Here is a 13,547-nt window from a genome sequence, read left to right on the forward strand (position 1 = left end):
ACAGAAAGACTCATGTGAAGGCTAAATTACAGAGGATGAACTTCTTGACGCAATTAAAGCATTTAAGTCCAGGAAAACTACAGGGCTGAATGGCATACCAGTTGAGGTATACCAAACCTTTTTTGATGTACTCAGAGGACCGTTATTAGCATGTTTTAACCACTCCTATAAAATGGTAGATTATCAGATACTCAACAAGAAGGTCTGATTTCATTATTACTGAAACAGGAGCCAAGTGGTAAATATAAAGATCCAGTCCATTAAAAAAATTGGAGGCCCCTTACACTTCAGTGTTGTGATGCAACAATTCTAGCAAAATGCATAGGGCATAGAATTAAAGAGGTATTGTCAGATATTATTCATCCTAATCAGACAGGTTTTTTTACTTTGGAGATAATATAAGACAGGTACTGGAAACAACAGAACAATATGAAAAATCTGGGAAACCAGGCCTGGTATTCATTGCTGACTTTGAAAAGGCTTTTGATAAAGTATGACTGGAATTTATAGACACTGTGCATTCGGAAAGTATTCAGACCCCTTCACTTTTTCACATTTTGTTACATTACAGCCTTATTCTAAAAAAAAAAACTATTTTTTGTATCCCTCATGAATCTATACACAATAACCCAAGATGAGAGGAGAAAGTAAAGGGATTGGTCAGTAGTAGAAGATACTGTATGGAGAGGAAGCGGTGAAGAAGAGGAGGATGAAAGGGGTAGAAAAATATGGACTGATTGGAAGGTGGGTTAAAAGAGTGATGGCCAGAAAAAGAGAAGTAAGGGGGAGGAAAGGAGGAGTAAGGGGGAGGGCAAGGAGAGAGAAGAGCAGAGGAGGAAAGTGCATGTTATTACAGAAATTAAGAGGTCAAGGCTAAGAGATGAATTCATGAATAGGTGCTTAAGGAAGAGGAATTGCAGTCATATCGAATAATAGATTATGGAGGTACTGTATAACAACGATGAATTGAAATCAAAGGAGAATGACAACAATGGAAATGTGGGGAGAGTTACATAATAATCATAGTGTGATGAGGAAGAATGAAAACGTTAAAGTTGAAAAAGTAAAAGTAAATAGTTGAACAAGTGTATGGCATACAAAAGGCTGGGGAGGTATGATGATGATGATGATGATGTTGAAAAGAGTCCTTACCATTGAAGTTTACCGCCCGGATGAAGATCAGTAGTTCCTTGCCGTCTATGTTGGCCATGCGTGGGCACAGGCCTGGGTACCCTGAGCAGAGCTCACGGTGCATGCGGTGTAGGGCTTGGGCCATGGCATAAACCGCGTCCATCACAAACTGTACCTTCCCCTCCTGTTCATAGGTTGAGTCACGACCCACCTTCTCCAGTCCTGGACAAGAGGAGAAAAACACCAACACAGTCATGTTGTTGACTGTCAATTCCCAAGTATTCGCACTTGGACTGAGTAGGTGTACATTTAAGAATAAGGAAGACAATACATAAGACTCCCACATTCGTGATCTATTCAATATGACTGTCCCTGACTTTTTCACACAGTCCTTGTGTAAATGATTACACCTCACAAAGGAATACAACATCTCACAATACATACAGTGCCTTCGGAAAGTATTCAGACCCCTTGAATTTTTCCACATTTTGTTATGTTACAGCCTTATTTAAAATTGATAAAATTGTTATTTTTTCTCATCAATAGAGAGCATTGATGCACAGCTATTTTCAGGTCTCTCCAGAGATGTTTGATCGGGTTCCAGTCCGGGCTCTGGCTGGGCCACTCAAGGACATTCAGAGACTTGTCCCGAAGCCACTCCTAGTTGTCTTGGCTATGTGCTTAGGGTCGTTGTCCTGTTGATGGTGAACCTTCACCCCAGTCTGAGGTCCTGAGCGCTCTGGAGCAGGTTTTCATCAAGGATCTCTCTGTACTTGCTCCGTTTATCTTTGCCTCGATACTGCCACCACCATGCTTCACCGTAGGGATGGTGCCAGGTTTCCTACAGACGCAACGATTGGCATTCAGGCCAGAGAATCTTGTTTCTCATGGTCTGAGAGTCCTTTAGGTGCCTTTTGGCAAACTCCAAGCGGGCTGTCATGTGCCTTTCACTGAGGAGTGGCTTCCGTCTGGCCACTCTACCATAAAGGCCTGATTGGTGGAGTGCTGCAGATATGGTTGTCCTTCTGGAAGTTTCTTCTATCTCCACAGAGGAACTCTAGAGCTCTGTCAGAGTGACCATCGGGTTCTTGGTCACCTCCCTGACCAAGACCCTTCTCCCCCGATTGCTCAATTTGGCCGGACTGCCAGCTCTAGGAGGAGTCTTGGTGGTTCCAAACATCTTCCATTTAAGAATGATGGAGACCACTGTGTTCTTGGGGACCTTCAATGCTGCAGAATTTTTTTTGTACCCTTCCCCAGATCTGTGCCTCGACACAATCCTGTCTCGGAGCTCTACGGACAATTCCTTCGACCTCACGGCTTAGTTTTTGCTGTAACATGCACTGTCAACTGTGGGACCTTATAGACAGATGTGTGCCTTTCCAAATCATGTCCAATCAATTGAATTTACCACAGGTGGACTCCAATCAAGTTGTAGAAACATCTCAATGATGATCATGGAAAAAGGATGCGCCTGAGCTCAATTTCGAGTCTCAAAGCAAAGGCGCTGAATACTTATGTGAATAAGGTATTTCTGTTTTTTATGTTTCATACATTTGGAAACATTTCTAAAAACCTGTTTTCGCTTTGTCATTATGGGGTATTGTGTGTAAATCACTGAGGTTTTTTATTTATTTAATCAATTTTAGAATAAGGCTGTAACGTAACAAAATGTGACTCTATGTCGCGGGTCACTACTTCAGAGCAGAGCCATTTGAACGTAAACGTTGTTTTTTTATCAAAATGCGTTTTTTGGCAGAAAGGGCTTCTAGAATATGTGAACTTTCATGTGCCTTAATAACAAACTTGTATGCCATCTGTAAATATTAATAACATTTTTTAATTACGAGCCAAGTTGGGTAAGCCACAGAAAAAGACAGCAACCTTCCCACTAGCCATGATTGGCCGAGATAATGAGTGGGCTGGACATGCCGAGAGAGGAGAAAGGATTGGTCTACCATATACAGTGAGGGAAAAAAAGTATTTGATCCCCTGCTGATTTTGTACATTTGCCCACTGACAAAGAAATGAGCAGTCTATAATTTTAATGGTAGGTTTATTTGAACAGTGAGAGACAGAATAACAACAAAATAATCCAGAAAAACGCATGTCACAAATGTTATAAACTGATTTGTATTTTAATGAGGGAAATAAGTATTTGACCTTGCAGCGCCCGCAAGGTCCCCCTGCTCAAGAAAGCACATATACAGGCCCGTCTGAAGTTTGCCAATGAACATCTGAATGATTCAGAGGAGAACTGGGTGAAAGTGTTGTGGTCAGATGAGACCAAAATCGAGCTCTTTGGCATCAACTCAACTCGCCGTGTTTGGAGGAGGAGGAATGCTGCCTATGACCCCAAGAACACCATCCCCACCGTCAAACATGGAGGTGGAAACATTACGCTTTGGGGGTGTTTTTCTGCTAAGGGGACAGGACAACTTCACCGCATCAAAGGGACGATGGACGGGGCCATGTACCGTCAAATCTTGGGTGAGAACCTCCTTCCCTCAGCCAGGGCATTGAAAATGGGTCGTGGATGGGTATTCCAGCATGACAATGACCCAAAACACACGGCCAAGGCAACAAAGGAGTGGCTCAAGAAGAAGCACATTAAGGTCCTGGAGTGGCCTAGCCAATCTCCAGACCTCAATCCCATAGAAAATCTGTGGAGGGAGCTGAAGGTTCGAGTTGCCAAACGTCAGGCTCGAAACCTTAATGACTTGGAGAAGATCTGCAAAGAGGAGTGGGACAAAATCCCTCCTGAGATGTGTGCAAACCTGGTGGCCAACTACAAGAAACGTCTGACCTCTGTGATTGCCAACAAGGGTTTTGCCACCAAGTACTAAGTCATGTTTTGCAGAGGTGTCAAATACTTATTTCCCTCATTAAAATGAAAATCAATTTATAACATTTTTGACATGCGTTTTTCTGGATTTTTTTGTTTTTATTCTGTCTCTCACTGTTCAAATAAACCTACCATTAAAATTATAGACTGATCATGTCTTTGTCAGTTGGCAAACGTACAAAATCAGCAGGGGATCAAATACTTTTTTCCCTCACTGTAGCACGCTTCTGTCTATTTGATCTGGTCAGTATGTGTAGGTAATCCTGTCTAACGCTGCTTTTTTTATATATATAGTGTTGCTCTCCACTTTCTGGAGGATCGAGTTTTGAAATCAGTGGAATTGGAGTATGATAGCTAAAGAGATGGAGAAAACACCTGTATCCGGATTACATCTTCAAACTAAGGGCAACCATGGGCATCCGTGACAAGGAGACGTGTCCATCATGCATAATGTATATGGGTAAAATAGTCTAGCTAACTACATTTTCAGATATTACACCTTTCTAATTTTGACAGCAGTGGTTTCATTTCAAGTTAAAGTGTGCTGTTATCTAGCTAGCTAATGATAGCTAGCTGGCTCGCTAGCTAACGTTATGTGTAGGATCTTATTATTCGTATCTCAGAGTCATTTGCTTGCTAACATTGAACCTGGTTGGTTAGCTAATCATTTCGGGTGCGTTCGTAAATTTAGTCTGAGTATGCCAGAGCGCAGAATAACTGATGAATTTACGAACACACAACACCCCTTGAATATGGCCGGTGTCAGTAAACGTCGGCAAAAAAGCGTAATTAAATTGTTGCCAGCAGTATAGTTACAGTAACCAACTCTCTGGATTACATGAAAACAGCCTAACCAGCTCTGCTAGGGCAAGTAAAATGGTCATTGGGGTGTTCTCTCATTTGTAAAAAAAATGGTCAGTGGGGTGTTCTCTCATTAAATGAGAGAACACCGCACTGACCATTTTACTCGCCATAGCAGAGCTGGTTAGGCTGTTTTCATGTTATCCAGAAGTAAACAATGAACCATAATCCCAATTTGTGTCTGGAAGTAGCAAGCAAGCTAGCCAATGTTAGCCAGTTAGCTTGGGTGCTTGACTGCCTTTGTGAGGTCAGAACGCTTGGATCAACCCTACTCATCCGCAAGAGCATCAAGTGTGCGCTCTGAATGCTCCGAGAGCAAAACAAGATGGGTGGGGCTAAAGCTTGAAAGGGTGTGAACGATGCTGAATGGGTGTAGACAAAGAAGTGCTCTACAGTAGGTACCAAAACATTCAAAGGCCATTTTCTCAAAAGTGAGATTACAAGTTTATCAACTTTCAAAGCAGAATTACTTTCCCACTGTTCCCTTAAATGCAGTGTATGATATACCATTTTGTAGCTCTCCGCTTTTATCCAATGTAAAAAACACAATTTCAAATTTGCTACAAAAGACCGAATCAAGGCGGTCGGTCACAAATGTGGAAAAAGTCAAGGGGTCTGAATACTTTCCGAAGGCACTGTACATCTCACCATGGCCGTAACTACATATTAGGACACAGAACTCTGTAATTTATTCTAATTAGAACAAATGTATAAATAATGTAAATATGTATTTTGTACACAATAAGAAAATTAAATACATCTAAATATTGCTCCAGCATTGATCAAAGTTCAGTACTCTTATATTCTTAATCTGACCTGAGTTCTAATAGCGCCTGCATCTTTGCAAACAAGTGGAACCATGAACAGTGATTCGTTATGTTCACTTGCATCCTCCAGATTTGCCGCACAGATTTGCCTTTTAGCAGCACATTCACCACTCTCTCGAATGGCTAACTCCGCCCTCTCACGGCACAGGCTGATGGCCTGAGACGTGAAACGAACTACCCCAACTCGGAGTCAATAGAGAAAAAGGCAAAACTAGAGACGCTGCTGACAGTGTGGTTGCGAGATGCCGGACAAAAGGCAATTTAAAACTGTCCCGCGACTCCTGCCGTGTATACAGACATTCCCCAAACAAACAAAAACTGACTTGGAGAATGAGTGCACAACGCTTATAGATATGTCAGTCAGTCAAGTGGCTAGCTGCCGGCAGTAACGTTGAAGGACTCTGGCTAGTATTACTTAGCCAGTTAGAAGGATGAAGTAAGAAGCTAACGTTAAACAGAGCCTACCTCAGCAGGAGCAAAAAATAGGTTGCTAAGTTTTCATAATAACTTTGCTTTACAGAGAGTAGGCTACTGGGACAGACAGTAATGTGGAGCTCACTGGTGAGGCTGAGGCAGGCTGCAATGCATGCAGTAGGAACCAGAGGAGACAGAGAGAGGTTAGTACAGTTGATCCCGAATTTGGGGTCGAGGACCCATGTGGGGTCCCCCTGTGAAAATCTGTACTAATCTTTTCAATCAAGTTCAGAACTTTAAAAAAATAAGATATGTTTCAATATGAACATCTCGACATGGCCTACAGTGCCTTCAGAGTATTCACACCCCTTGAATTTGTCCAAATTTGGTTGTGTTACAAAGTGGGAATAAAATTGATTTAATTGTCATTTTTTGTCAACGATCTACACAAAATACTCTGTAATGTCAAAGTGGAAGAAAAATTCTAAATGTTTAAAACAATTAATGGAAAATAAAACACTAATATATCTTGATTAGATTAGTATTCAACCCCCTGAGTCAATATGTGTTAGAATCACCTTTGGCAGTGATTACAGCTGTGAGTCTTTCTGGGTAAGTCCCTAAGAGCTTTGCTCACCTGGAGTCAAAACTGTAACTAGGCCACTCAGGAACATTCAATGTCATCTTGGTAAGCAACTCCAGTGTATATTTTGGCCATGTGTTTTAGGTAATTGTCCTGCTGAAAGGTGAATTTGTCTACCAGTGTATGTTGGAAAGCAGGCTGAACCAAGTTTTCCTCTAGGATTCTGCCTGTGCTTAGCTCTATTCTGTTTCTTTTTAACCTACAAAAAACTCCCTAGTCCTTACCGATGACAAGCATACCCATAACATGATGCAGCCACCTACATGTTTGAAAATATGAAGAGTGGTACTCAGTGATTTGTTGTGTTGGATTTACCCCAAACATCACGCTTTGTAATCAGGACAAAAAGTTAATTTCTTTGCCAATTATTTTGCAGTATTACTTTAGTGCCTTATTGCAAACAGGATGCATGTTTTTGGAATATGTTTATTCTGTACAGGCTTCCTTCTTTTCACTCTGTCATTTATGTTAATATTGTGAAGTACTTACAATGTTGTTGATCCATCTTCCATTATCTCCTATAACAGTCATTAAACTCTGTAACTGTTTTAAAATCCCTATTGGCCTCATGGTGAAATCCCTGAGCAGTTTCCTTCCTCTCTGGCAACTGAGTTAGGAAGGGCGCCTGTATCTTTGTAGTGACTGAGTGTATTGATACACCATCCAAAGTGTAATTAATAACTTCACCATACTCAAAGGGATATTCAATGTCTGCTTTTTTTTCCCATCTACCAATATGTGGCCTTCTTTGCGAACCATTGGAAAACCTCCCTGGTCTTTGTGGTTGAATCTGTGCTTGAAATTCACTGCTTGACTGAGGGACCTTGAAGATAATTGTATGTGTGGGGTACAGAGATGGGGTAGTCATTTTTAAATCATGTTAAACACTATTATTGCACACAGAGTGAGTCCATACAAATTATTATGTTCCTCGTTAAGTACATTTTTAGTGCTGAACTTATTTAGGCTTGCCATAACAAAAGAGTTGAATACTTATTGACTAAAGACATTTCAGATTTTCATTTTTAATTCATTTGTAAATATTTCTAAAAACATAATTCCACTTCCACATTACAGGTACTGTGTATAGATCAGTGACACATTTCAATTTAATCCAAATTTAATTCAGGCTGTAACAACAAAATGTGGGAAAAGTCAAGGAGTGACTTTTTTAATAAACATATAATTAATATAATTAATAAACATAATTACCACTGAGAGTGTTAAATCAACACTGAAAGTGTGGAGTCTGTGGACCCATATAGAAACCGGAAAAGTGTTAAATTAACACACTTCTTAGCGTAAAGCCTTATTCAAATATTACTGTATCTTCCCTGTAGGACTACATAAAAATTAAATCAAAATGCAAATAAAACAGTTAAAACAAATTCATACGTTTTGTTTATATCGCTGGTTGTTTATCTTATTCATTACCCACCGTTTTTACCACTACATCAATGATATTAATACAGAATCGTAAGTAATATTCTAATAATGCATGTGAATGTGATAATATGATAATCTATGTGCTCCATTGATGTCTGTTTGTGTCACGCCCTGATCTGTTTCACCTGTCTTGTGCTTGTCTCCACCCCCCATCAGGTGTCTCCCATTTGTCCCCATTATCCCCAGTGTTTTCTGTTTGTCTGTTGCCAGTTCGTCTTGTCCTGTCAAGTCCTACCAGTATGTTTCCTGTGCTCTAGTTTTTGCTTTTCCTAGTCTTCCCAGTTCTGACCTTTCTGCCTGTCCTGACCCTGATCCTGCCCGCCGTCCTGTACCTGCCTGACTCTGATTTGGATTACGACTCTTTGCCTGCCTTGACCTACCGATTGCCTGCCGTCCTGTACCTGCCTGACTCTGATTTGGATTACGACTTTGCCTGCCTTGATTTACCTTTTGCCTGCCCATTGTACTGTAATAAACTCTGAGACTCCGACTATCCGCCTCCTGTGTCTGCATCTGGGTCTTAGCCTGAGCCGTGATAGTACAAACTGGCCATGACTGACCCAGCAGACTCGGACCAGCTCCGCGACGCCATCTCCTCCCACGGAGCCACCATTGGAAGACACAAGGAGTTACTTCACAACCTTATGGAAGGATTCCAGACCTTTTCATACAGTGCTGGATCAAGTCCACAGATTGTCTATTAGGCAGCCAGCCACTACCGTAATTCCACTGACTCTCAGCAACCCCGCGACCAGCGGCGCTTCTTGCCAACCTACCCCATTGTCCCAAGAACCTTACTTACCTCCTCCGGAGCGCTATGCTGGAGATTCTGGAACCTGCCGGGCTTTTCTCTCCCAGTGCGCCCTCATCTTCGAGCTGCAGCCTTCTTTGTTCCCCTCGGACCGCTCGAAGATAACATACCTCATAACACTGATGTCCGGGAGGGCATGGTGGTGTGGGATCAACAGTCCACCGTTTGCCTCAGTCTGGAGGAGTTTGTAGCGGAGGTACGAAAAGTGTTAGAGTCTCCGTTGTCCGGGAGAGAGGATGCTTGTCAGCTGCTCCAACTACATCAAGACCCCCGTAGTGTGGCAGACTACGCATGGATTTCCGCACGTTGGTGGCTGAGAGTGCCTGGAATCCGGAAGCCCTGTTTGACACGTTTCTTCACGGATTATCGGAGGTGATTAAAGATGAGCTCGCAGCCCGGGAGCTGCCCATGGACCTCGACTCCATCATAGCCTTGACCATCTGGATCGATGGGCGGCTACGGGCATGTAGGAGGGAGAGGGAGTCTGTTCCCTTTCGCCCTCGCTCGTCCTCGATCTCCACCTCGCCTCAGAGGAATCCCGGAAATCCCCAAAGTCTACACTACCGAGTAAATCCGATGTCACCCGAGTTCTCTCGGAAATCACAGAGGGTTGCCAACTCGCCTCCTCCGGAGCCTATGCAACTTTGCAGAGCTAGATTGTCTCCTGCCGAATGGTTACACAGACTGAACATCAAGAGCTGTCTGTATTGTGGGACTACACGTCATTACATTTCTACCTGTCCTGTAAAAAGACCCGGGTCATCAGGAGGTATGAGTATGCTGGTGGGCATTACGGAGAATGTTCAGTCTCCCCTTACTCGTACCCCTCTACATGCCATCCTGCTGTGGGGTGAACGGTGGAAATCTCTCCGGGTACTCATTGACTCTGGGGCCGACAAGAGTTTTATGGACGCTACCTTGGTGTCTGAGTTGAGAATCCCCACTCAAACCCTCTCCATTTCCATGGATGTCAGAGTGCTGGATGGGTGTTCTTTTGGCACCCACAACATGGTTCATTTCAACCTTTGAGTGTCAGGCGACCACAGCGAGTCGATCCAGTTTCTACTTATCGAATCCCCTCAGGTACCCATTGTGTTGGGGTTTTCATTACTCCAGAGACACAATCCCCTTGTGGACTGGACTGTGGGTTCGATCAAAGGTTGGAGCCCATTCTGCCATGTCCATTGCATGAAGATGGCGCAGCCTGCCCCGGAACATCTTCCTGCGGGCTTGGGTAAAGCCTCGGATGTCTCCGCCATTCCAGCGGAATACCAGGACCACCAGGAGGTTTTCAGCAAGGCCCGTGCCACCTTGCTTCCTCCGCATCAGCCCTATGACTGTGCCATCGACCTTCTCCCGGGCACCACACCGCCTCGGATGGCGGCTTTATTCCCTGTCGGGTCTGGAGACCAAGGCGATGGAAACGTACATTGAGGACTCCCTGGCTGCAGGGTGTATCCGTCTTTCTGCCTCCCCATGCCGGCGCAGGGTTCTTCTTTATGGAGAAGAAGGACAAAACCCTGCGGCCATGTATCGACTACCGGAGCCTGAATGACATCACGGTTAAAAAACTTTACCCACTTCCCCTCATCGCCTCGGCTTTCGAGCCTCTCCAGGGGGCTACCATCTTCTCCAACTTGGACCTCCGGAACGCCTACCATCTGGTACGGATACGGGAGGGGGACAAGTGGAAGATTGCCTTTAACATGGCTAGCGGGCACTATGAATACCTGGTGATGCCATTCGGACTGACCAACGCTCCTGCGTGTTCCAGGCCCTGGTTAACGATGTTCTCCGTGACATGTTGAACTGGTTTGTGTTCGTCTACCTCAATGACATTCTAGATTTTCCCGATCGGCTCAAGAACATTTCCTCCATGTCCGACAAGTCTTCCAGTGTCTTCTGGAAAACCAGCTGTTCTTCAAAGCGGAGAAATGCAAATTCCATCGCTCCACCCTCTCCTTCCTTGGATACATCATCGCTGCTGGCAATATACAGATTGATCCTGGAAAGGTGAGAGCAGTGGTGGATTGGCTTCAACCCACGTCCACAGTGCAGCTTCAACACTTCTTGGGTTTCGCCAATTTCTACCGACGGTTCATCTGGGGTTACAGCACCCTGGCTTCCCCCCTTTCAGTACTCAGCTCTCCCGAGGTCCCGTTCACATGGTCTCCAGCTGCAGACCAGGCGTTCTTGGACCTCAAGCACCAATTCATGACCACCCCATCCTAAACCATCCGGATCTGTTCGTGGTGGAGGTCGACGCCTCGGACGTCAGAGTGGGGTCTGTCCTGTCCCAGCGTTCGGCCCAAGACCAAAAGCTGCATCCCTGCGCTTTCCTCTCCCATCATCTCAACACCACTGAAAGGAATTAACCGGGGGAGGCCCGGTTAACCGGATGTTTGTTCTGGACTCTGCCCGTCCCCCGGTTCGGGAATGGGCTCATTCCTCCCGACTGTCCTACCATCCTGGCTCCCGTCAGACTCTGGCCTTTGTACGACAGCGTTTTTAGTGGCCTACCTTGGTTCCTCACGTCTCCACATTTGTCGTCGCCTGCACCGAGTGTGTTCTGAACAAAACTCTGTGGCAAGCTCCGGCTGGCCTTCTTCAACCTCTTCCCATTCCTCATCGCCCCTGGTCCCATATATCCCTGGACTTCATCACGGGTCTCCCTCCTTCAGATGGCAACACCACTAACCTCACTGTGGTGGACAGGTTTTCCAAAGCCGCCCATTTCATTCCCCTTCCCAAGTTACCCTCATCCAAGGAAACGGCAGAGCTCATGGTGCAGCACGTCTTCCGGATCCATGGACTTCCGGTGGACATGGTCTCCGATCGCAGTCTTCAGTTTTCATCCTGGTTCTGGAAGGCATTCTGCACCCTCATTGGGACATCGGCCAGCCTGTCCTCCAGTTTTCACCCACAATCTAACGGTCAGTCGGAGCGAACATCTCGGCCACTGGTCTCTCGCCGTTCGAGTGTTCCATGGGTTATCAGCCCCCGCTCTTCCCTGAGGAAGAGGTCAGCATACCTTCTGCCCAGATGTTCGTCCGTCACTGTTGCCGTACCTGGAAGAGAGCCTGAGCCCCTCTTCTTAAGACCACCTCCAGGTATCGACGACAGGAGGACCGCCACCAGACCCCTGCTCCCCGCTACCGTCTTGGGCAGAGAGTATGACTGTCCATTCAGGATCTGCCCCTCCGGGTGGAGTCCCGCAAACTTTCCACCTGTTTTATCGGCCCTTTCCCCATCTATAAGATTCTTAGCCCCTCTGCTGATCGTCTCCTGTTGCCCCAAACCCTCCGTATACATCCCACGTTCCGTGTCTAGAATTAAACCCGTCTCACAGCCCTTTGTCTCCTGTTCGAGGCATCTGCAAATTACACTGGAAAATGAAAAAAGCCTGCATAGTATATTAATCTGCTGCTCTGAAGATGGTCTCGCATCAAAACTCAATGAAAGATGATTTCTCATTACACAAGAGGGGTTAACTTGTAACTTTATAAAATAGAATCTTACTTGCGTTCTCTGTGAGGTATCTCACTATGGGATATATCAATTTCTCAGGAAGATCATTGGAAGCTCCAATCACACAACGTCTGTCATAGACAGACAGGAAGTGTGGCGACTAGTGGGGGATCCCACTCTATAAAAGTTGCTACGGTCCCGCCCTCTGACTTATTCTCAAGCATATCTTTCTTCCTTGCACTCTTGCGAGCATGGACACGCAATGAGATACGTAACTCTATTATCAGAGAACCGGGGTCACGCTAGTAACCATAAGATCTCTGTTAAATATTTGTTTCGGTATCTCACTATGGGATATAGCCCACTCCTGTATCACCGATATGCTCTCCGAAGCTAAGAAGTCCTGACAGACTCACCCCTCGAGCTGAGGACTGTATACGCCAAGCAGACGCAATGACGTCCATTTGGTAAAAACCTAATAAACGTATGTGGGGTAGCCAACGTACCGCATAACAAATCTCTTGCGCAGAGATGCCTAAAAGGAACAATCTTCTGGTATTTTTTTCATCAATCCACTGTTGATACAGTCCCAAATGGGTGTGAATGTGTGACCTTTGTCTGTGAAAACTGTAAACTCATCTTTTTACATACAGCACGTGTCCAGTCTACAGGCCCCCTCTAGAAATTGTTAGCTGTTACAGGAAAGATAGAAAGGGGAACAGGACCTGGTTTGTTTATTTTATTTGTTTTTGCTCCTGAACTTCTTCTACTCTCAACCTCTCCGATCATTTTCATGATGTCCATCCGGTTTGCTGCTATATTCCATATCTTTCTAACTGTGCTCTTTCCCAAAAGCTCCAAACAGACAACCTATATAGTTATTATGGACACAGTATGCTTACATTATTAGTTATCTTGTTATTATTTGTTGTTATTTGTTATTAGTCCCATCCTTCAACTCCATTCAACACCTCCCATCTATCTCTTAACACCATCCATATAGGATTACTATTTGCCATATATATTTCAACTGTACTGTGATGTTTTACAAAAGTTCTGAACCTTCCTATTCTCATTGCTTCTACAGATTGTGAATTAAAA

The 13,547-nt window shown here is 44.5% G+C and overlaps 1 protein-coding gene across 1 annotated transcript in view; it reads right to left on the reverse strand.

Annotated features, from left to right (window-relative positions):
* Positions 1-13,547, reverse strand: part of LOC311135373 (metabotropic glutamate receptor 8-like) — a gene marked incomplete at both ends in the record, with an annotated part of 298,164 nt that overhangs the window by 65,670 nt on the left and 218,947 nt on the right. The window contains one exon of the mRNA XM_084169312.1: positions 1,153-1,353. Within this exon, the coding sequence (XP_084025438.1) occupies positions 1,153-1,353 (201 nt within the window). The remainder of the gene's footprint in view (positions 1-1,152; positions 1,354-13,547) is intronic.

The sequence above is a fragment of the Coregonus lavaretus genome (assembly GCF_964263955.1).
Source record: "Coregonus lavaretus genome assembly, chromosome: 9".
NCBI lineage: Eukaryota > Metazoa > Chordata > Actinopteri > Salmoniformes > Salmonidae > Coregonus > Coregonus lavaretus.